This window comes from Tachypleus tridentatus, chromosome 3 (assembly GCF_004210375.1).
Source record: "Tachypleus tridentatus isolate NWPU-2018 chromosome 3, ASM421037v1, whole genome shotgun sequence".
Classification (NCBI taxonomy): domain Eukaryota; kingdom Metazoa; phylum Arthropoda; class Merostomata; order Xiphosura; family Limulidae; genus Tachypleus; species Tachypleus tridentatus.
This window is the reverse complement of record NC_134827.1, coordinates 94,436,751-94,462,859: the sequence shown is the minus strand read 5'-3', so window position 1 is coordinate 94,462,859 and position 26,109 is coordinate 94,436,751. Positions and strand designations below refer to the sequence as shown.

Genomic DNA, 26,109 nt, shown 5'->3' with positions numbered 1-26,109 from the left:
TTCCTAAAGGACAAAGACAATTAAAATTTAACACTTTAAGATAAAGGGATAGATTTGTTTTATTATGCACAAAACTACACAAAGAGATATCTGTGTTCTGCCCACCACGGGTATTGAAACCCGTTTTCTAGCAGTATAAGCCCTCAGACATATCACTGTATCACTGGGGAGAAAAGGTATGGAGACAGTAGAAACACATATCTACAATTATGTCTAGAATTTGTATCAACTATGTCAATATATGTCACGTAAGTATGTACAACTTTGTTTATAAAATACACCCATTTATCTCATCAGCTGTATCAATTTAACTCGCCTCTTCAAACTTCACTATCAAACCACGCTATTATATAGAGAACAGACTCAAAGCATCCTTAAATAGTTAATTTTAAGTTTCAGCTCCTCAGTGTATGCTAATACGCATTCTTAGTGAGTCGAATTGCCGCTTTGCTATTTTTAAATTTTCTTTTCTGATATCATCATCATATTAGAATTAGGGTTTGTTTTGAATTTCGCCCAAACCTACACTATCTGCACTAGCCGTCCCTAATTTTGCAGTGTAAGACTAGAGGGAATGTAGCTAGTCATCATCTCCCACCGTCACTCTTTGAAGCTACTCTTTTACCAACAAATAATGGGATTAACTATCACATTATAACTCACCCACGACTGTGTGATGTAACAGGGATTCGAGATTATAATTCGAGTGCTTTAACCACCTGATCACGCCGAGCCTTAGAATTAGGAATCCACAGATTATATAAATATACTAGCGAAGGTGTCCGTTTTGTATGAGTTATTAGACTGACATTTTTCAGCAAGTACATAAAATTTATCATGAAAGTATGTGTGTGTTTTTCTTATAGCAAAGCCACATTACGCTATCTGCTGATTCCACGAGGGAAATCGAACCCTTGATTTTAGCGTTGTAACTCCGTAGACTTACCACTGTACTAGCGGGGGATCATCACGAAAGTAAAAATATCAATCCAATTTGAAACTTAGATCCCTTTTCAATTAAATAATTTTCTGTTATATCATTAATGTTTTTAATCGAAATAAACAAACCTCTTTAACCAACAGAGACTCTACATTAATAAATCAACAAATATCATTCTAGTTTTGTTGTTTGTACATTTCATTTTATACTTTTAGTACATAAATTAATAACGATATTAGGTTATACTTTTGTTGCTAAGCAACGTGAGATAAAAACCATTGTTGAAGCGCATTGGCTTAAAAATATATTTGTATATCCCAAGTTGTTAATTTTATATACCAAGAGGTATATACTACGGAGAGCGCGTGCACATGGATAAGTAATTATGCCCAGGTGCACAACCTCGTGATCCACTTAGTACAGGTGCAAAATTTTATGTTTTTAGGATCTTCCCTCGTGAAGCTCTAACGAGAACAAACACATCCTTTTATTATTATAAATTCACTAACATTAATAATTTACTGCATATTGAATTTGAGAGTATATCTTATGTCATGATGTTTCCTGGCAAGCCAGTGGTATGTTTACAGACCTGCAATACTAAAATTAGGGATCGATCACAAGTAGTGGACGATCAAATAGAGATGGGTTATTTCATAGTTACATACAGCCGAATGTTAAAAAATATAAACAATAATAATGTTATTTAATTAAAAAATATTTTAATAGATTTCAATAAGTTACATTTACATTTTATTGTTATTATATTTAACTAGTTCATTAGGCTTAGAAAGTGAAACTTTAATTGATGATGAAAAGAATTAAGCTCTTGGTATAATATGAAGTAATACTTACGAAATATGTTTCGTTGAAAATAAAAAGCTAAAGAAATAATTCATATTAAGTGAAAAACAACGTACTGAAAATCAGGAAGGATATAATTTGACAGCACAGCGGTTATCCATTAGCAGGTATAGCGAACACATTTATGGGTGAATAAGAAATATGTTATTTAAGTAGTAAATCTGAATGTTCTGGGTGGTTGGTTGTGGGGGTATTACTGATTTCTTAAAACCTTCTGAAGTTTACAGCTATTGTGGTAACGTGCTTAATAATTTCCTCTTTCTTTACTTTTAAGTGGCTAAAATTTCATTGTTTTTGTGTTTTCTTATCGCTTTCCTTTCAGAAACACATATCAAACGTTATTTGCTCGATTTCTTAAATATAGTAGAAATTTCAGATATCAATATTACGCAATTTTATGCGTATTAGTTAATATTTGTAAAATATATAAAATAATAGAATTTCCTCCATTTCTGGAAAGTTTACAAATTTTATCGATCGTAGTCTAAGAAAATAAATCTTAAAAATAAACTAATACGGAATATACTCTAGGTAGCAGGCCAGTTCTGGGAGATAATGGCGGGTATAGGTTTTGGGACTTCGCTAAATACTCAAACTACAACAACTACCCCATCATTTGGTTTCGGTAGTATAGCTTCGACTGGACAAAGTAAGTAATCAAAAAGAAATTAGTTATTAAAAAGGATAATACTCGGATATCTTGGCAACGCTAAAAGTAACGTAGGTAAGTGGACATTGTAAGCCGTGTTAGGTTAGGCTTAGTAATATTTAATATTAGCAATAACATTACTAGGCAACCCAGATGTACATTTTAAGAAGCCACTTACACGTTTTTTTTATATTTCACAAGAAAGTTAAATACAATTTAGAAATATAAATTATACTAAGTTACAGTTAAACGAATTGCTTTGGTATTTTTATTTTAGTGTTGCAATATACTTTTCATAATCTTTTATATATATATATGTATAATACTACTTAATTTATACCAGAGTTAGCCACTGTTATAGTTTTCATTTTCAAAATGCTTGAAGATTTCACTTGGAAGTTAGATTCTTGAAAGTTGAAATATGAATAAGTTGGAGGTTATTGGAAGTGGTTTAAAATAGATTTGCAGTAATTTTAATGAATTGGATTTTTTTGTTTTGTTCATCAGCAACGAACATGTAAAAAGTTGTAGTTATGCTTCACTGTTAAGATTCTTTATAATAGCAGAAATACAGCTATTTTTATTTGATATGACAGTGTATAAAAGTTATGAACATAAATGCTTAATTAATGTCATGATCCATACATTTTCATAGGTCTGATTTCAACTATACTCAGCAAATTTTGAAGATTGTTTTATGATTCAGTTATATGGCATATGTTTTTCATCAGTTATAATGCCAAAGTAATATTTAAGTGTGAAATGTTAATACAAAGTAGTTTTTAAACTTAAATACTTGAAGTTGTACAGTAGCAGTTGAGATGTGATATTCTAATTTAATAAAAAAATCAAAAACTTTCAAAAATTGTGGCCTCAATGTATGATTATCAGCTATAAAACATTTAAAATATGTTGACAATTGATATTGTCAAACTCCTGTAAAATGTAATCTTTATTACATTTCAAAGAGGTGATTATGTATGTGAAGAAACAATTGGTTTTACGTCAGTTGGAATATTTTATAGTTTTGGTTTTTATACCTAAGGAATGATATTGACTTGTTAGATAGGTTCAGAGAATAATTAGTATAATGGCTTCTGATTTATTTACACTTGAGATTTAAAAGAGAAGCTAGATTGCAATTTATTTTTTACTAAGAGGTTATAAGAGGAAGAAGATTAATAACACTATGTAACACAAATTTTGTTTCTGGATAGTGTGTGTTATTTATTTATTGCTTATGTTGTAAAAGTACAGAAAATGACCATTATTCCCTTCAAAGTTTGCTTTTGTGACCTGGATAGTGAAATTTAGAAATTAACCTATTTTCTGTGTAAAAACAGGCAAATTTGCACATTTTCATTTAAGGTCTGAATAAAACAACATATGAATCAAGATTTACATATATTTATACTAATATTGCACAAAAATGTGTAGAAGTGAGTAGTTTTTTGTGATTAGCGACTGTAATGTAAATCACTTTCATGTATCAGCCCCCAATTATAGTCTCTCATCATGTTTTCATAAAATGCTCCTTAGTAGTGGCATTCAAAGTCCAGTATATCTTGGTGGAAGAGCTTGCCTTGCTCCTCTGAGTATGCTCCCATGTTCTCCTTGAATTTATCAAGATGAGCATCATGGATATGGACTTTCAGGGATATCCTGCAGCCAATTTTGCTGTAGTTCTTTACTAGAGCCTTAACCAGTTTCACATAATTTTCGGCCTTGTGATTGTCCAAGAAGACTCGATCCACTGCGACAAAGATGTCCCAAGCTTTTTTTACCTTCCTACTAAGCTTCTTGGAAAATTCTGTGCACTCCAGAATATTCTTTATTTGTGGTACAATGAAGACACCAGCTTTGACCTTTGCTTCAGACAGCTTAGAGAAGTGCCAAAGGTACTTGAAGGCTGCAGACTCCTTATTAAGAGCTGTGACAAATTGTTTCATAAGACTCAACTTTATGTGCAATGATGAGAACAACATCTGGGGGTCCACTAGTGGCTCACATTTGACATTGTGCCTCCCCACAGAGAACTTGGTCTGTTGTGGCCAGCACTTCCTGTTGTAGTGCGCTGCAGTGTCCCTGCTGTTCCAAAAGCAAAGATAACAGGGAAACTTGGTAAAGCCTCCCTGGAGACCCATCACGAATGTCATCATTTTGAAATCAACAATAACCTCCCAGTCATACTCATCATACTTCAAGGCTTCTAGCAAGGTATTGATACCATTGTATTTCTCTTTGAGGTGCACTGAATGAGTTAGGGGAAGAGTCAGATACTTATTCCTGTTAAGGAGCAGCACAGTTTTGAGGCATCTACAACATTCTAGAAAGTTCTTGAAAATTCTTGTATGTTTGAGAAAATTCTCTATCAGCTACTCAGTACTGAATCTACCTGGAATGTTCTGGAAAATGAACAAATTTGAAAATTTCATTATCCAGATCACAAGAGCAAAGTTTGAAGAAAAAAAATAGGTCTTTTCCATTTACGTTAGGCATAAGCAATTAGGAAATAACACTTTAATGTTTAACTTATTTAAATAGTGCCCCTACTAAAGAAAATAGTCAGCTTATCAAAATTAATGTTTTTATTTATTGCTGTTTTCAGTTATTCTAATTATCCTAGTCTCATGTGAGTAGAGCTAGGCAATTAGTAGTATATGCTAATTTATTAGATATGGAATCATAAATCAATTAAATTTGATTAATCTATCAGTATATCTTGCCTTCTACAACTATGATCAGGGATTCAATTCCCCTCGGTGGACTCGGCAGATAGCTTGATGTGGCTTTGCTATAAGAAAACACAGAAACACACACACATGCCTTCTACAACCCATATAAGCAAAAATATAATAAAGGGTTTTTTGCTGCTGTTTTTTCAACCACTAAACTATTCTAACATGATATTTATTACCTATTTTATTTTACAGTAATTTGTTTTTGTGTTGTTTTTTTCAAGGTAATTTTTGGATTATACTTGGTTTCTAAATGTTGTTATTTGGGCATTTATGAAAAAGTTGTTTTTTTTTATCAGAAAGAAATTCCCAAAATTTTACTTACATTTTTTTGCCAAGTAATGTTGATTAAATACCACTATTAATTTTTCAAATGTGCACTAATTCCACATAGATCTAATATGAAACAAATCAATTGGTAATTGAATAATAAATATATATGTTACTCTCACAATAAGTGGTAATAATGTTTTTATTTAAAGCAAGTTATAATTACAGTTTACTCACTAAACAGTAAACTTCTGTGGTTGGACAACAACGTTATTTTAGTAGATGAATGTAATAACAAAACCTTTTGTTTATAACTATTGCAACACAATAAAATCCTAGTATATTTATTGAACAATAAAAACTGTACAGAAAAAAATACTGTTAATTAGCCTTAATCAGTTTCCAGTTATTGACTTTCTTGGTTTGTACTGTGCAGGTAAACTACTTAAACCTGATGATGACAAAACTCCTTGTACGTTGTACTGTAGTTACTGTATTAAACCTCTAATCATGATTTGTTTGTTATCCATTCATCTATAAATTGTTTAAGCTTACTGAACTTATTCCAAGTTATCTGATATCTTCTTGCTGAAGAATATTTGTGTATCTTTCAAGATGAAGAATTTAACACATAAATACTTTCACAATTCACAAGGAATATTTGGTTTATTTACAGAAACTACAAAAACAACTTAAATCTATATACTTATTGTGTTAATCGATCTTACTTTATTCAGTTGCACCTTTTGGTGTGGATTCCTTTACATGGTGAAGGGACCTGGCAGAGAAGGTTCTGTTCTTTCAGTTTATCTCCTCTGGGATCTAAATATCCATCCACATGTTTGCTGTGTGTGGCAACCCGTGAAAGGGAGGAGAGGATCTTGGTGGTTTTGGGGTATATTCCTAACACACCATTTTGGTCTTGAATTCCTGTAGACAGGCAGACTTGAGGTGTCCCACCCCCTTAGTCAATTGGTTGGTCCACTTGGACTAGGGTCAACCAAGTACCAGTGTTGGATGCTCTCAATGGTTGTTGTGAATATTGTATCTGATGCTGGCATTTAAGTATAGTGCTCATGAAACCCTAGCATTGCTGCAGTGTTCTTGTTTGGCACTGTAGTGTGTCCCCTTATAGGGCTTCATGGTGGGTGGAGTCAGTGGGCACCAAAACATTCTTTCTTTATTATGGATTCTCCTAAACAAAATATATAAAAAAATGGTGAGAAAACAATGTGTATTGAAAATTCTGAACAGCAATCTTCAACTTCTTCATTACCTGTACCATATTTTCTGATATTATATTATTTATCAAACAAATCTTTAGAGTAAATGTCTCCCTTTTTATTCAGAAGGGACTAGAGGGATTTGCTGGCTCTTCTGAGTCAGTCAAAAAGCTTCATTCTGGTGATGTATCGGTGGAAACATCTACTTCTAAACACAATGAACTCCTCTTTCAATTGAAGGCCATTGGGGATATACCCATTGAGGTTACTCCCCATGCTACTTTCAATTCATGATGAGAAGTTATTGTTGAAAGGGATTTGAAGAACATCCAGAGCCAGAGATCCTCATGGGTTTATCCACCCAAGGTGTTTTTGCAGTGAGGCTTATCTCCACTCGCAAAGATAGAATTATGATGCTGACCGGTGTCCTAATTTGGACATTTACATCACCATGCACACATGCCACCATCAAAACAGGTTACCTTAATTACAAGGTATGGCTATATATTCCGAACCCTCTCCAATGTTTGCAGTGTCAACGGTTCAGTCACTTGGACATCATGTTATGGTTCCTTGACATTTGCTTATTGCAGTGGCAAGGACCACAAGGCTTATGAGGGTGAAATAGATCCTCATTGTGTCAATTGTAGTGGCCCTCATCCATCTTTCTTTTATTCATGTCCTAGATGGGTGGAAGAAAAAAGAGGTACAGCGTTTGAACACTGTTCACATTTCTTACCCTGAAGTTAGAAAGTTACTGTCCACTACTCCATCTGAGATGCATGCTGCTGCACTTCATTTCACTGCTACAGTGAAAGTGCAGAGGGATCTCTCCATGTCTCTGAAAAAATCATTCTCAAACCATGTGAAAAGTCTTTTGCCCTCCATGGTTAAGAAAGCTGATGAATCAATGTCAACTCACATCTCTGTCCTTACCATTCCTTCCAGCAGATCCCTGGATCCATTTCTTTTGGTCCTGGATACAGGTGTTTCCTCAGGTCCATCTTCTTTTCCACCTCCAAGATGCAGAATGATTATTCATTCACACCCTCAGTTGCTGGAATCTTCTTTCAATGAAGAGATCTGTTCAACCGACTCAGAGCAGGATGCATGGAGGTTGATAGACCTCCTTTGAATAAAGAAAATAAAGCAAAAAGACCTGGTCAAAAACACAAGTAAATGTGGTTACTTTGATACAGTGGCATTGTCAAAGTTTGTTGTCTAATCTGGATGACATCAAATCACTTAATGCTTCCTATCATTCTGTGTATCTTTCCATACAGGAAACATTTCTGAAAACTGTCGATACAGTCACTTTTCGGCAGTTGTCTTTGCACAGAAATGACGTGTGATGGACAAGTGCATGAAGATGTGGCACTGCTGGTCAGTTAGCATGTGCCCATCCTGTTTTTGCCACTTGGCACACCCTTAAAGACCATAGCTATCCATGTTTCCTTGTGTCATACCATCACTGTTTGCTCTCTTTACCTATCTCCTGGAGAGAATTATGATCTATCAGACCTTGATGCTCTCATTGAACAGTTGCCATCTCCCTTTTTAATCCTAGGGGACATTAATAGATATAATCCCCTTTGGGGAGGTGTTAATATTGATGGGAGAGGTAGTTCTGTAGAGTGTATGCTCTTAGATCACAAACTTTTTCTCTTTAATACTGGTTCTTGTACTTATTTTTATGCATCTAGTCCATCATTTACTGCTATTGATCTTTCAGTCTGCTCTTCTTCACTATTCTTCCATTTTTCATGGAGGATTGACAGTAACCCAAGAGACAGTGATGATTTTCTTATCATTTTGAGAGAGACTGGCCATGGTTGATGTCACCCGACCTGTGTGTCATGGTGGTTGCTGGATCAAGCCAACTGTCCCTTTTTCACTGCTCTTGTAGAACTTGATCCTGCCATTAGTAGATAACTGCATGGGAGCAATGACTGACTATTAAATATCCATACAGCTGTTCAATGTATTCTTAAAATCTCTACATGTTTTTCACAGTATTCTTGGTCTTGGTGGAATCCTATACCTGCCACATGGCATGGAAGCCTTAAAAATGGGCCTGGGATACCTTTTATAGGTATCCCAAACTTTCAAACCACATTGCTTTTCAGATTAATGTCATCACTGGACAACTCCTCCTTACTGTTGCAAACAGACTTTATGTTGACGACTTCCACTTCTCATGCCAGTCCTCGAACATGAGGTTTATTGAATGGCAGCTACTGACCACCCTCAATCACTTACTGAAGTAGATCACAACAAACAGTTTTAACTTTTCTCTAAGACTGTTTGCATGCACTTTTGCTTCCAATGGAGTATTCGCCCTGATTCTGAACTCTGTGTCGGTGAAGTTGTGCTTCCCGTGGTCCCCAAGAGAAAAGTTGTTGGGGCTTATCTTTGACTGTAAGTTGACCTTTATACAACACATCAAGCAGCTGAGAGTCAAGTGCACAAGGGAACTAAACATCCTCCATATCCTCTGTTCCACATCTTGGGGAGCAGATCGATGTTCTATGCTAAAGATATATCATGCTCTCATTCAATCAAAACTGGACTATGGCTCTCCCATGACCTTGGCCTTGAAGATGCTGGATCCTGTTCATCTTTTTTGACTTTCTGCACTTCTGCAGTCCAGAATTTGTAACTCTCTTTACTGTATGCTTTAAAACTTCAGTCCTTACCACAGCATCTCACCTGGGGTTGTTTTCCTTCCACATTGGGCTGCACGTTTTCAGAATGGGTGATCTGCCATTGTTCCTTTAGGCTTTTGTATGCAGGTGCAGTTGAATGAAATGAGTCTGTCCTTGGATAACATATCTGTATCCATTGATCAGCCCTATCCCACCAAGGCTAATTACCATCTTTAGATGTGATTTTTAATTGAGTCATCTGAAAAAGTTGGATACTCCCAATTGGAAATACCATCTTTTATTTGCCAAACATTTTTGAACCATCTTTACCTTTCCAATTATACAGATGGTTTGAAATCAGGTGATTCTGTGGGCTTTGCCATGGTTTGTTGTGATTTGGTTGTTACACACAGAATCCCCTCTACAGTTTGTGTGTTCATTGCTGAATTGTATGCCATTTATCTTGCCATGTATTACGTAGAAGCTATGCAGTACTCAAATTGTACTATTTATACTGATTCACTTAGCCCTCTTGCTTCACGTTAGTTCTTGCCGATATTCAAAACCAACAGGCCAATTTCTCTTTAACATCTACTTCTAACCAATTCTTCTGGATACCAGGCCACATTGTTACTGCAGCTAAGTCTATCTATTCTGGCACTATCACTGCTGTGCCTGTTCCATACATGTACTATGGTCCTGTGTTCAAGGCTTGGCTATGTGCCAGTTAACAGTCAACTTGGAGTGAACGAAATGAAAACAAATTTTTCCAGATAAAACCCTCTATTGGACTTTGGCTGTTTTGTTTGGTGTAGATAGTCTAGTTGCTTTGCACCATAAATGCTAGCCAACCAATCAACTATTCAGTTATATTTGAACATTCTATGTGAGGAAGAATTGGAAAAAAGTCAGGCATGTTATATTGGTATGTTTATCAAAGAAAATTATATCTAGCAATAGTTTAAGCAACAGTAAATGTGTTTTTACATTTCCTAAGAAAGGTGAACTACATTATTTATCTGTTGTTACTTCTATCAGTAGTATTGGTTAAGTCTGTTTGATGTATCAATTAATGTAATAGAAGTAAAAATAAACTAAGTAAAATACAAATATTTTTTCAGGATGTCATTTTGCTCACAGCTGTTGTGATGTCTACAGATGTATGTCTGTGGACTTACAATACTAGAAATCAGTTTTCAATACCTTTGGTGGTCAAATCACAGTTCATTGTGTAGCTTTGTGCATAATTGCAACAAACCAAAAAAAGCTTTTGTGGTAAAGATCACAAAGACTACTTCTTGGTTTGCAGTCTTATTGAATAAATGTGTTTTTGCTCGTGGTTTGATTCACTCTCCACAACTTCTTACTTTATTTTTACTTTTACCACATTATTCTTTACTGTTTTCATTCCTTGTTGTGGAAAGTTATGATTTATATTGCTTATAATCTCTTTCAACTCTATATATATGAGTTATGCACTCACAATTCCAGGTAGTCAAGACTACAACTTTTTCTGCAGAATTACTGACCATGTACAGTAGGTTGGAACCACTATATTCAGCCCATGAAATGATGGCTCTGCTCCATCAGGAGTTGATCAGTTTTATACAATAAACAAAACAAAGTGATGATTGTTCTATCACAGTTTTTCAGTGATTAGGAAGCTTTTTATTTGGACAGCCTTTTTTCCCTCATCTGAATATGCTTCTCAGTTGTGTGCTGTTTGAGAGACTTGCCCAAGCCTCATTCTCTATTTGGTGATATTGATTATTTAGGTGTGTTATGCTCTATCTCTTGTTTACTATGTTCCACCCTGTTCTTAAGGCTAGCCTTTGGATCATTATTTTAGTGTTTCCTCCTTCCCTTGATTTTGAGACTCATGCAAGTTGTTTTGGGAAGCCTTTGTATTTGAGATCAGTATGTCTTGACCCACACTTGTTATGAATGGTTATACCTTTGATTATGCTCATTTCAGCTTCCTTTATTTGGGCTATCTTCATTAGTGGAGATTGGATCCTGATATTTCCACTACCTTTGACCCACACTTGTTGTGAATGGTTATACCTTTGATTATGATCATTTTAGCTTCATTTATTTGGACAATCTTCATTAGTGGAGATTGGATCCTGATATTTCCACTACCTTTGACCCACACTTGTGAATGGTTATACCTTTGATTTTGATCATTTCAGCTTCCTTTATTTGGACTATCTTCATTAGTGGAGATTGGATCCTGATATTTCCACTACCTTTGACCCACACTTGTTATGAATGGTTATACCTTTGATTATGCTCATTTCAGCTTCCTTTATTTGGGCTATCTTCATTAGTGGAGATTGGATCCTGATATTTCCACTACTTTTGACCCACACTTGTTGTGAATGGTTATACCTTTGATTATGATCATTTTAGCTTCATTCATTTGGACAATCTTCATTAGTGGAGATTGGATCCTGATATTTCCACTACCTTTGACCCACACTTGTGAATGGTTATACCTTTGATTTTGATCATTTCAGCTTCCTTTATTTGGACTATCTTCATTAGTGGAGATTGGATCCTGATATTTCCACTACCTTTGACCCACACTTGTTATGAATGGTTATACCTTTGATTATGATCATTTCAGCTTCCTTTATTTGGACTATCTTCATTAGTGGAGATTGGATCCTGATATTTCCACTACCTTTGACCCACACTTGTTATGAATGGTTATACCTTTGATTATGATCATTTTAGCTTCCTTTATTTGGACAATCTTCATTAGTGGAGATTGGATCCTGATATTTCTACTACATTTTCCTTTATGTATTGTTCTGACCACCCTTCTAGGGGCAGGGCAAATGTGGGCTAGACTCCTCCAATTTGTTCAAGTTTCCTTTGTAGTCAATTGATGGTTTCTGAAAGTTGTTTAAGCAAAATCTAATTCTCTACTTCCATTCATCTTCTCCATTGTTTCACTATCCCATTTTTCTTCCCTCCTTCTTGTATTCCCAAATTTGCCTGCTTGTTTCATTCCAGGACTTTTGTTTGCACTGTTCTGTAGACAAATAGCTGCTTCTAGCCTCCTCACAAGTCAACTCAGACCTGTATGATTGCTTTATTCTCCAGGAAGCTGTTGTGGTTCGTTGGTTTTTCAAAGTGGAGCAGTTTTTCTTGAAATTGCATTACTAAAGGGCATAGAGTATACCTGGCTCAGAAGTGGCATGGTTTTTTTTGTGCTTTCTAAAGGTGGATCAACTTCTCACTGTCTCTCCACGAGTTTAGAATGGTATTTTAGTTTTGTGTGAGAAGAATTAAGATATCATAATTGAAGTTAATATTTACTAAACTGAAAATGTATTTCCAAGAGAGACTTACTTTTTTCTCACATTTCCTTTTCGTCCTTCCTAATTTCAGTGGGTTTGGTGTAATCTGACAAATTTTGAAGTTAACAGCTGTAAGATTAGAGAGAGTGCTAGTTACAATATGGGTAATGTCGCATTTCTTTTTATGGAGGGTTGCTTCACAATTATTTGCATGTTAGTATGCATAAATAAGCCGAAATATCGAGGATAGTAGTGAGTAAAAATTAGTGCTGATAAGTCGAAAAAGCTTTTTGTGAATTTAGATAAGTATCTATGGGAAATACAATTTCAGTTTAGGAAAATCTTCAGATAAGGAAAATGTAAACTTTCATGACATTTAGGCATGTTTTTCTCATCATTGTTACATTTTAAATCAAATTGTTTTAATAACAATAGAACAATACTGTTGCATTTTTGTCTTTGTTTCTTTGACCTTTAGTATTTTTTGGAACTTTTGACCCAAGTTTATGATTATTACATTACTGTTTAAAATTCTCATGTTTGCAGAGTTTTGGATGCAATTATGCATTAGCTGTGTTGCCTTAACATAATTATTTTCTTGGAGTGTTTTTTCATTCCTCTGATAAAGTAATTGACCAATTGCTTGAAATGTTTAATCACTGATTCATTTCTAGTTGTGATATGTAAGCTCCTTATTGGTTGTATCACTGTTCTGTACCTTTTTTGCTTTTGTAGTGAATGATCTGGTTTCAACTTAATTTTGCATTTTCCTGTATACTTGTCCATTACTGTGTCTTCTTTCCCAGATCTCTGGCTGAAAACAGAACTGCCTTTGTAGATTGTTTTTTAGTAGCATCTGTTTGGCTTACATATATAGTACCGTTTTGCTTCTCTCATTTTTGGCTTTCAATTCAACACACTTTTATTTGTTGTCTGTGATAATGTTTCTTTGAAACCACTATTTCCTCGTGTTTCAGCCCTATATATGGGTTTCATTACACGCACTTCAATGTAATAATTAGGCCAATGATCTTGCCATTTGCACTGTCAACAGACCAGGCCAAATTTTTTATCCAAAGTCAGTTTTCTGGGTTATCTGGATTACACATTGAAGCTTTCCTAATTCAGACATCAAACAAGGGTTCTGAAACTCCTCAACTGGAATCATCTAACCTGGAGGCACTTGAATGGCCATTGTGCACCAGTAGGTAAAGTCCATTCTGGTATGATTTCTGCATCTTACTGGTGTTTCTTCTGCTGAGTCTGCTTCTTTCAACACGTTTTGCCACTATTGTTTCCACACCTATTTTTGCTTCTAGTTTCCTCATCCTGATGGATTAACTTATTTTCAATCTTCATCATTCAGTGTTTGAGTTACACAGTTTTGTTTTTCATGTTCGCTTTCTGTCTCTCTCTCTTTATTTTTTTTTGCTTTACATCACAACTCTACCAGCTTTATTGAGAAAACTTGCACACATCTCTTTTTCCCTTTTCCATATTACCCTGGATATCTTTCTTCAATTGTTCCAATTAGCTTGTTTCTTTTTATTCTATCAGAAAGGTTTTCTAAGCTAACCAAGTACCAGTTTTGGACATTCTCATCTGGTATTGTGGACATTGTGTAATACTAATGTTTGGGTATAATGTTCATGAAATCCTGGCATTGCTGCAGTGTTCTTGTTTGGCATTGTAGTGCATCCCCTCATAGGGCTTCATGATAGGTGAGGTCAGTGGGCACTGAAATGTAGCACTTTTGTTATGGATACACCCATTTATGAAAAATAAATATGAAAAAGTTGAAAACATAGGAAAATGACCACTCATGGACAACTGTGCTGCACAGTCAACATTACAGGCATATTCTGTACTTCAATTTCTAATTATCCAGTTCTTATCCAAGAATTTCTTAGGGCAGCTGTCCCTCTTTTTTTATTCAAAAGATATTAGAGGGTCTTGTTGGCTCCCCTAAGTCAGTAAAGAATTTGTGCTTTGGTGACATTTTGGTAGAAACATCTTTACCAGAACATACCAAACTCCTCATTGGGAATATACCCATTGAGGTTACTCTCCATATGACTTTGAATTATTCCAGAGGAGTTATAGTTGAGAGGGATTTAAAGAACATTCCTGCATGAGTCAGAGATCCTTGCTGGTTTCTCCAGCCAAGGCATTTCTGTGGTGTGCCAAATCTCCTCTTACAAAGATGGAGTCATGGTGCCTACTGATGTTCTGATATTAATGTTTACATCACCATATCCTCCTGCCTCAGTCAAAGCAGGTTATCTGAACTGTGAGGTACAGCCACACATTCCCAACCCTCTTGGATGTTTCCAGTGTCAATGGTTCGGTCACTCAGAAACATCATTGTTCTTCATTAACATGTGCTCAAAGACCACAATGCATGCAAGTGCAAACTAGAACCATGTTTTGTTAGCTGTGGTAGCCTATACCCCTCTTACTTTATTTCTTGCCCTAAGTGGGTGGAGGAGAAAGAGGTGCTACACTTGAAGACTGTAAATAATATCTCTCATCCAGAGGTTTGGAAATCATTGTCCCCAACTCCATCTTTGACATATGCTGCTGTACTTTATTCCACTGACACAGTGAGAGTGCAAATTTACAAAACATCTGAAAGAATCTTTTGCCATTCATGATAAAGAGTTGATGAATTTACATCTACTTCCATCTCTGTCCCTGCCACTCCTTCCAGTAACTGCCCAATTCCACTACCTTTGGTTTCAGGTTTGGATGTTTCCTTGGGTCCATCATTGTCTGCAGCCCAGAGAAGAAAAACAACCATTTGTTCATGCCCTTAGTCACTGAAATCTTTGTCCACAGATAAAGACCTGCCTACTCGAAATAGGGCAGGATCCATGGAGGTCAAATAGACCTTTGTCAAATAAAGAAAAAAAACATGGTCAAAAACGGAAGGGCTCCCCATGTTTTCCTCCACATAAATAAAATTGGCCATTCTGATCCAATGAAACTGTCAGGGTATTCATTCAAATGTAGATTACATCAAAAATTTGATTGATTCTTACCATCCTGTGTCTCTCCTTGCAGGAAACATTTCTGAAACCTGCTGATACAGTCATTTTTTCTACAGAAATGGTTTTGTGATGGATGAGTACATGGTAGGGTGGCATTGCTGGTTGATCAGCATGTGCCAACCCTGGCTTTGCAACTTGATATACTATTGGAGGCTGGAGCCATTCGTGCTTCCTTAGATTGTACAATTACTATTTGTTCTCTGTACCTGGCTCCTGAAGAGACCTATGATCAGTCAGATCTTGATGCCTTCATTGAGCAGTTACCATCTTCCTTTTCAATCCTGTGGGATTTTAATGGATATAATCGCCTCTTTGGTGGTGCTGATATTGATAGGAGGGGCCATTCTATAGAGCACATGTTTTTGAATCACAACCTATCTCTTTTCAATACTGATTTTTATACTTATTTTCATGCACCTAGTCAGTCTTTTACTGCTATTGATATTTCTCTCTGCTCCCTTTAACTTTTCTTTTACTCTTCTTGGAGGTTTGACAGTACCCCATGGAGCAGCAATCATTTTCCTGTCATTTTGAAAGAGACTGGTTGTGGTCAATGCCACCTGACCCATGTGCCTTGATGGAAGTTGGACCAGACCAACTGGCCCTCTTTCATTTCTCTTTCAGAACTTGATCCTGCCATCACCTGTAAACCATCGATAGATGACTGTATGGCACCAGTGATTGACTCTGTTGTCCAATGCATTTTTAAAACCTTGACATGTTTCCCACAATATCCTCGTCTATGGTGAAATCCTGCCTTTCACATGGCAAGGAAAACTCAAAAATGGGCTTGATAAACCTTTTGTAAGTATCCCACATTTTTAAACTACATTGCATTTCAATGGGCCTGTGCACATGCTTGACAAGTAAAATGTCAAAGCCAGAAGGAATCTTGGATGAAATATACCTCTAGCATCTCTTCTACCACCAGTTCCAAAGTCATATGGGACAAGATTTGAAAGGTTGGTGGACATTATACTACTGCCCCAGTTTTGATCTTACACTCTGATGGTCAGGAAGTTGCTGATGCTCAGATCATCACCAATACTCTTGGTGAAAGCTTTTCTTGTGCATCTTGTACTTCTGCTTCATCCCCACCTTCTTAGTCATCAAGACATGGTAAGAGTGATTGCCTCTTTCTTTTTGGGCTGATTGTTTGTATAACTATAATCATCCTTTATGATGGTGGAACTCAAGCTTGCTCTTTATCGGTCTGGCAATACATCAGGTGGACTCAATATTTATTATGAGATGCTGCACCACCTTTCTCCTGTTTCTCTTGCTAGTCTTCTGGGTGTATTTAACTGGATCTGACAGGAGAATATTTTTCCTGATGCTTGGTGCCATGCTATTGTCCTTTCTTTTTCTGAGTCTGGGAATGATCCCAAGACTCCTTTAAACTATTGTCAAATTGCTTTGATGAGCAGTCTCTGTAAGATCTTAGAAAGGATGGTTAATGCTTATTTTGTTTGGTTCCTTGAATCAAACAACCTCCTTTTACCCACTCAGTGTTGGTTCCAATGACAGCACTCTGCCATGTACCTCCTGATTCGACTTGAAAAGTCAATCAGGGAAGCCTTTCTCAACTAACGACATCTTGTTTCTGTATTTTTTACCTTGAAAAAGCTTATGATACAGTGTGGAGGTATGGCATATTGTGAGACATCCGCTTATACGGGTTGCATGGCCATTTACCCATTTTCATTAAACATGTTTTAATGAACCTGTGATTCCAAGTCCATGTGGGTTCGACACTTCCCTGTTCTTTCCCATGGGAATTTGAAGTCTCTCCATGCTGTGTCTTGAGTGTTACACTTTTCATTATAAAGATTAATATCATCAGTAAACAACTTCCCCTTCTGTGGCAAACAGTCTCTACATTGATGACTTCCACATTTTGTGTCAGTTGTTGAGCATGAGATTTATTAAATTGCAGCTACTGACTGCCCTCAATCTCCTGTTGAAGTGGACCACAGCAGATTTTTTTACCTTTTCTTGCTCCAAAACTGTTTGCATGCACTTTTCCTGTCAACAGGGTTTTTACCCAGATCCTGAGCTCCGTCTCGGGGAAGTTGTGCTTCCTGTGGTCCCTGAGGCAAATTTTTTGGGGCTCCTGAGCTCCCCAAGAGTTGGATGAGAGGACATGGAGAATATTCAGTGCCCTTGTACACTTGACATGTAGCTGCTTGATGTTCCATGCTTAAAATCTATCTTGTCCTTGTTCGATCAAAACTGGACTATGGGTCTCTTGTCTATGGCTCTGCTAGGACCTCGGCTTTGAATATGTATCAGGGGTTTCAGTTATGCACAGGCACCTTTTGCACTTTTCTAGTCCAGTTTGTATGCTGAGTCTTACAAACCTTCTCTATACCTTTGCCATTGCACCCCAGTGGCTCAGTAGTATGTCTCTGGACATACTCCAGAGAACTGGAGGTTGTATTTTCCTTCCACATTGGCTGCACGTTTTCAGAATGGGTGATCTGCCATTGTTCCTTTAGGCTTTCGTACGCAGGTGCAGTTGAATGAAATGAGTCTGTCCTTGGATAACATATCTGTATCCATTGATCAGCCTATCCCACCAAGGCTAATTACCATCTTTAGATGTGATTTTTATTTGAGTCATCTGAAAAAGTTGGATACTCCCAATTGGAAGTACCGTCTTTTATTTGCCAAACATTTTTTGAACCATCTTTTCCTTTCCATTTATACAGGTGGTTTGAAATCAGATGATTCTGTAGGCTTTGTCATAGTTTATTGTGACTTGGTTGTTACACACAGAATCCCCTCTACAGTTTGTGTGTTCATTGCTGAATTGTATGCCATTTATCTTGCCATGTATTACATAGAAGCTATGCAGTACTCAAATTGTACTATTTACACTTATTTGCTAGTTTTCTATTGGCCCTGGAATTGCTTCATGTTAGTTCTCACCCTGTTCTCGTCAATGTTTAAAACTGACTGGCCCATTCCTCTTTACTAGACTATGTTGATATTTGTAGGAACGAGCTTGCTGTCATTGCAACTGAGTCTGACTGCTCTTGTACTATCATATCTGTGACTGTCCCATACATGGACTATGGTCCTGTATTCAAGGTTCTGCTCCACACCAGTTGGCAGCCGACTTGGAGTGAGCAACACCATCACAAGCTTTTCTAGATCAAACCTTCTATTGCTCTTTAGCTGTCTTGCTTCTATAAGAATTGGAAGGAGGGAGTTGTTCTGGCTAGGTGCATGAGTACCAGATAAAAGAAAGAGATAAGTTAAAAAATTGTCATCAATGTGTAGTGTGTGTGACAGTTGGGTCACAGTAGTCCACGCTTTACTGTCATGCCCTCATTACAATTGAGAGCAACGATACAATTTTAAATATATTTTTACCATGGATTCACCCTTGATGTTGGAAAGTGTTATTGGCAATGGTGACACTGTCTACCTTAGTTGTGTTTTTAAATTTTTAAGGGCCATTAGTCTTTTTAACTCTAAGATTTTAGTTTGAAAATTAGACTGTTTTGGTTTAATATGATTCCTTTTTACAAATTTTAATTATCTTACTCTTTACCTTTTTACTAGTTTGGCATAGATAGCCCAGTTGCTATGTGCCCATAAATGGGAAACAACAAACCAGTTGTGAGTTGGAGGATTTTTTTACTTCTTTTTTCTTTCATCTCTTTATGCCATGCCTATGGATTTTGCCAGGCCAAGCTTATCCTTTATGGATATGGTTTCCTATTTCTATTTCATTTTATTAATTTCATATGCTCTTTTGTTACATGGCACATGGCACACATCCTTAGAATATCCTGTTTTTCCTCTTTCCCCTGACTCTAGGGTTCATACTGAGTATTTCATTTCTCTCATCCTCTATCGGCTTCTGATTATTATGCTTTGTCATATCATCAGGTTGATCAACATTTTCTTGATTCTCAGCAGTTAGAGTCACCATTGTAGGGGTTTGACTTTGAAAACTATCCTTTTCTCTCACATAAAAATTTCCTGCCTTTTTTTAACCTTAGAACTTTTCTATGTTATGTGTCCACCACACTCTTTCTTTTTTTGGCATCTCACTGATCTCCTGAGGGTTTTTTTGAGTTACTCTTTTTCTCCTTACCTACACATTGGCACAGTTCTCTTCCTTGCCTCTGTCTTTTCACATGTGGTTCATTTGCTGTTAGGAACTTCTTGAGTGGGATGTTGACTAGTCACAAGTTTGTTTACCTTCCACTTATCTTGAGTCTTTGAACATGTGTGGAATCTTTGGCTACTTGTTTGTCTCATTCTGATCTATGATCTTTCCCATAACTGTTTTTGTCCTACATCTTTTTATCCTTTACCAACTTCTACTACTATAGATTCAGCATTTCATAGTGTGTCTTAATGTCGGGTGCATCATTGCCAGCAGTTCTGATGACTATCAGGTGGTGTCTGGTCCAGTTGGCGGTACATTTGATGATTTGGTTCTCCTGTGAGAGGAATTCACTGCCAGTCCTTTCCAAGTTTTATCCTGAGGACTTTTCATCTATTTCCTTTTTATGCCCTGTTGTCTCCTGTACCACTTTCATTCCTGTTATTTTGGGCTCCCACTACCAGGCTGAGGCTGTGCAGATATTTTTTATCACAGAGGGTTGCTGAGCCTATCAGCCTGCCTTTTCCTGGTTTTTTACTCTAAGCTTTTTGTTGTCAACAAAAAATTGATGACTGGAGGCCTATTCTGTTTCAACCAATTTTTAGATATTTTCTCCAGGAATGTGGATGAGCAAACTAGACAACTTGAATGCTTATTTCCATATCCTTATTTCTCATCTGTCCAGATGCTGTCTTCGATTTGCCCACTACAGGGTTGTGGCTTGTTTCCTACTGTATGTATTTTGTCAGGAGGTCAGGGCTTCTGCCTTACTTGTGCATGTATATGCACAACTTCATTGATGATTGGCTCCTGTTAGGTCATTCCAAATTGAAGGGCTCACAAAGGGTATAAGAGATAAAATTTTTAAAAAAGTTACAGATTTAAGAAATTTAAATTGACTGTTATTATCCAAGATTTAGAGAAAAAGAAAGTTGGTCACACAGGAAATTAGGACTTCCAAAGAGATGCTTGAAAAAAATTTGGCTGAAAACATAAAAATTAACAGTAAAGATTTTTAAAGTACCTTAAGGGTAAACAAAATGTTAAAATGAGGATAGAATCCTTGACGAATGACAAGGGAAGGCATGTATCTGATTATTATGAAATGACTAAGTTATTAAATCCTGCCTTTTCTTCAGTTTTTAACTAATGAATATTTATGTAGTATTCTTCATTTTGAACAATTAATAGGTAAAAACAAAGATGAAGAAGACAACTATATAAATTTTGAGCTTGTTAAAATTGGGAGGGGTGTAGAGTGATAAGATTCCTGGGCCAGATAATATTTCCCTGAGAGTTTCAAAGGAGATCAAGGATTGGATATGTGAGCCACTTGCTGCACTTTTTCCAAATTCCTTGAATAGTGGACAAGTATCAACAAATTGTGCCTTAGCTAATGTTACTCCTATCTTCTAGAAGTTGTCCCAGTAATTATAGGCCTATTAGTCTTACATCAGTTGTGAGAAATGATTTGGAAAGTCTGATAAAAGATACTTTGCAAAGTCATTTAACAAAGTTAGAATTTTATTGGATAATCAACATAATTTCACTAAGGGAAAATCTTTGTCATAGAGATCTTTTGATATGCTTTGAAAATGTTGCTGCACAAGTAGGTGAAAGTAAAGATGTGGATTTGGTGTATCTGGATTTTCAGAAAGCATTTGACAAAGTGCCACTTAAAAAGCTTCTAAAGAAACTCATCTCTGTAGGTGTGGAGGATAAGTTAACTAATTGGATAGAGTGGCTTGATGGAAAAAGTGTTGCAAGTGGTGTACTTCAGGGCTCAGTCTCAGAATCATTGCTCTTTTTGGTTTACATTAATATTATAGATGAAGGAATGGTCCATAAAATACTTATATTTGCCAATTATGTCAAGGTATTTGATGTTGTTGGCTGTGAAGAAAATGCTGCTGTTTTATGAAAGGATTTAGATGATTTAGTGAGTTGGACAAATAAATGACAGATGGGTTTTATGATAAATGCAAGATACTGCGTGTGGTATATCATAATTTCAATTATAAGTACAATATGGATGTAAATAACCTTAACAGTTTCATGAAGGAAAATGATCTTAGTGTAATGATTAATTAGTCTCTTAAGCCATCCAAGCAGTGTGCTGTTGCTAGTAGAAGGGCAAATAGAATTTTAAGTTGTATCTGTAGATATACTGAGTACAAGTCTAAATGGGTTATAATTTAATTTACAGGTAACTAATTAGGTCACATTTTGAATATTATATTCAGTTCTGGGCTTTTTATATTAGGAAAGACATTGAATTGTTGGAAAGGGTTCAGAGAAGGGTTACTGTAATGGTGCCTGGGATGAATGGGCTATCATACAAGTGATTGAAATCTCTAAGATTGTTTTCTCGTGGTAAAAAGAAGAGTTAAAGGGGGGATCCAATTGAGGTGTTTAAGACTATAAAGGTTATTGATAGCGTTGATGCATTGTTTTTTTTTGTATTGAACAACAACAATAAATGAACTAGAGGGCACAAATACCAATTTAGGCAAGTTAAAAGCTGTCTTCAGCTAAGACAGTTTTATTTTTCAAATAAGGTGGTTGACCTATAGAATGGATTACCTTTAGAAGTTGTGGAGGTAGTAAATTTGAGTGAATTTAAAATAAAGCTTAATAGATATGTGGATCATAAGGTATAAGGGCTGGATTTAAGTTTTATTAATTAATTTATTTAACAGTTTTGGTTTGGCTTGGGGATGGGATGGCCAAGATAGACCTATAGATCACTAGTTGTTCCTAAACATTTATGTTATGCTGCTGATATATAAGCAGTTTCTTTTTATTGGATTCTCAAGTTGAAGAAGCCTTTCCTTTTGCCTACCCAGAATCTTATCCACTTTAATGTGTTTTTGAATACCCACTGCAATTGAGCCCAGCCTTCTCCATTCAGTGGAGCTTTCAGTTCTCCACACACTTGCTACTCTTTTCATCTTTCTGCATGAAAAAATGTTTTATTGCTTTTAGAGATATGGGCTTCTATGGGGGCTTTTATCCCCTTGGGTTGGTGCATAGGTATTGTTTTTGGTGGACTCTGTGCATCTAATGGAACCTTTATCAGGACCCCTTGGACTCACCAATCACGCTTCTTTTTTTCTTGGCAGATTATCTGCATTGGTGGTTGAACAAGAACAAGATGATGATGGGAGTACTGTTTCCTCCACCTTGTCCAGATTTGCATCTGTTCAAAGATGTCTCTCTTTCTCCAAGGTAAGAGGAAATAAGTCAATTAACAGAAAACTCCCAGACAGTGGTCTCAGATTGTAAAGGTGATAACCTTCTTGGAGCTTCTAGTGATGCGATGTACTTTGTATCATTTTCTTCCTCTGGTACAGAACCAACACATCTTCATCCATTCAGATACTTTCACCATTGTGGACTATATCAATCACCAGTTGGTACCAATTCTTTTTTCCTCTGTGGTTCAAAATCACAGCTACTTTATTATGCTCACAAGGTGTGGATAATTCTCGTTTATCACTTTGGGTACTTTTCAGTCTCGTGGTGGTTCATCTTTCAAGACCCAGTTGGGTTTATCTCACAGAGTAAATCACTCACAGGTTTTCGAGTGGCTATGCAGTTGGTGGGGTACTCCTTATCTGGATGCTTTTGCAACTTTCCTGAACACAATGTTATATCATTTTTATTTTATTTTATTATTATTTTTTTTTTGTCTGTGGCTCATCATAGTTGGGCCATGGCAGTGAATGCTTTTACTTAGGACTGAACTAACTGGTGCCTTTATTTTACTATCAAATCTGACTCCTAATTTTGATCATCCAGGCTGGTGGAACTTTGATTTCCATAGCTCATTCAACTCCAAACTACCTCTATATTGCCTCAACTTCTCATTCCATCCCTGCTGTGTCAACTTTGGTCACCAATCCTTCATGCTGTTCTTCACACCTAGTGATTATTAGGTCCTCTGAAGGGAGATCTGGTTTGTCCAGGAGTGTTGCTTCCTTTGTAGCATTGGCCATACACCATTCCTTTCTTGAGGTTTTGGACATCATTCTTCTGGTATGATATATTTGCTATCATTTCATTTACTTTTTTTATTCCACTTACACTTTCCTTTATCCATATCAATCTTTCCTGTCCCAAACTTTGGTGGCTCTTAGGGGAAATTCATCCTTCTCACTAATTTCACTTTGATCCATCTTCCACCTTTATTCCCAGTCTGATCTGGAGAGACTTCTATGTCTTATACATGCTCTTTATTGTTACATTGCCCACACAACCTCCTTTCATGATTCCTTTTCCTGTCTTTTTATCTCCTGACATTCCCTGCTAGCTATGGACTTACAATGCTAAAATCAGGGGTTCAATTTCCCTTGGTGGATCCAGAAAATAGCCCAATGTGGCTTTGTTATAAAAAACCACACTCATCTCCTGACAACATTTCTCTATATTTGACCTTTCTCTTTTAACCCTTATAGGTTAGGTTCACTAATTTGATTGGTGTATTATTTCTTGTCTCCTCCCCAAAATCTGTTCCAGGTGTTATTGCATTAAATTAGGCACCCTACTTTTCCTGGCATCTCACCTCTCTCATTCATTGGAGGAAATTCTTTAGTCTAGGAAGTGAAGTATACCTCATATGTTCATCTTCCACTATCTTCATTGGATGGTGGATTCTTTTTTGTCAGGATACTGACTTCTGCCTTTTAACATCCTTCAAACTTCAGTGTGACTGTGACTGGGTAAGTTGTCTTATCTATATCTTTTTTCCTTACAGTTGCATCTCCCATTTAGGATTCCACTCAGTGGCAACTGTTACCTATCCAGGTATGCTTCCTATCTCTGAAACCTACACGGTACGGCTAAAATGTATACCCATAACCAGTAGTGCATGTTGTTGACACAAGATGTTCCACAAGATTGCTAGTAGGTTTTCCTTGCAGTATATACTTGTTTTATAAATATGCCCATTATGGACTGTACATATCTGGATAAACTAGAAGGATATGGCTACTTATCTGTTTGATTGAATAAATAAGGGGTGGTCTGCTTATCAATATAGGGTTTCTATGGTCACCTGTCGCACTTCTCTAGAGTTTCCACTGCATTTTGTCTCCCTATTTTTCTAGTGTAGTATGAGAGCCCTTGTATCTTTCCACTTTTGAGCCACTAGAGTGGTAGACCATGGAGCAGTCCTTCTAAATGTAATTTCTTCTATTCAGTAGAGAGTAGGATATTGGTGTTTTGCTGGTTTAGGTGGCATTCAATTCTCTAATCATGCACTGCACTCCTCGTGGTGGGTCTTTGAAGTTGATTCTATCTGTAGGGTGAGGTTGCATATCATTTACAGAAATGATCCACTTCTGTTGATTGTGACCAAAAGGTTACTATTGTGCTCCAGTTTCTGTAGTTCTATCTGAAGGATGCTTCTTCTTTGGAGTAGATCCATCACATTGCAGTTAATCCCTCTGCTTGGGATCTCTCATCCTTCCATCACCTGAATGTTAGTTTTCAGTGAGTGTTTGGATTACAGCTAGACCAATCAACATAAATCCTCATGTGTGTTCATTTTGTTTTATTGTACTCACTTAGTTTATTAATTTTGTATCATGATCTCCACCTCTGTGTGGTGGAACCCAGAATTTGATGTTGCACAAACATGCTCTTCAGTTTTTGTATGCTCCTACTTGGAGGATGATGTATTTTTGGGTGAAGGTTCTTTCTCTTGCACTCCACCTCAAAAAGTTTTCACTATCTGAGGCTGATGTGCAGTTGGGTACCAATCTGATTGAGGTTGCTTAATTGTGTCCTGCCACATTACCACATTTATTTGTACTTTCATTTGGATGTTGAATCCTAAGTTAGATAGGTGTTTGTGAGTTTGTGCAAAACCAAGCAGCATCAGTAACACAACTTTTGACCCATGGTAAGAAGATGGTCCACACCATCCTCACTCAAGTTGAGCAGTTGCTCACAGTCCAATGCATTCTAGTCATTCTACACTTTTTGGACACATGCATTTAATTTTTCTATACACTCCTCTTTGTAGATAGTTTATCTGTAGTCTTTCTTCACCAGGACTGAAATTCTAGTGTACACCTCTTCATTTCTCTCCCTTTTGGTTGTGCTCCTCCCATTTTCTATCCATTATGCGATACCTATTTCCACACTGGGCACAGAATATATCTGTTACAGAAATGGTGCAATCTGTCTCCTACTTGTGTTCCTTTCCTTATGGGATCACACTTCATGAGTGTTTTTCAGATGCTTTCATAGGATACTTCTTTCTATTCCTCACACTAGTTCCCCCTCATCTGTTC

General features: G+C 36.6%; 1 protein-coding gene across 1 annotated transcript in view; it reads left to right on the top strand.

The window, feature by feature from the left end:
• LOC143247502 (nucleoporin p54-like) overlaps positions 1-26,109 on the top strand; it is a 66,043-nt gene that overhangs the window by 25,300 nt on the left and 14,634 nt on the right. Inside the window, exon 2 of the mRNA XM_076495740.1 lies at positions 2,336-2,453. Within this exon, the coding sequence (XP_076351855.1) occupies positions 2,336-2,453 (118 nt within the window). The remainder of the gene's footprint in view (positions 1-2,335; positions 2,454-26,109) is intronic.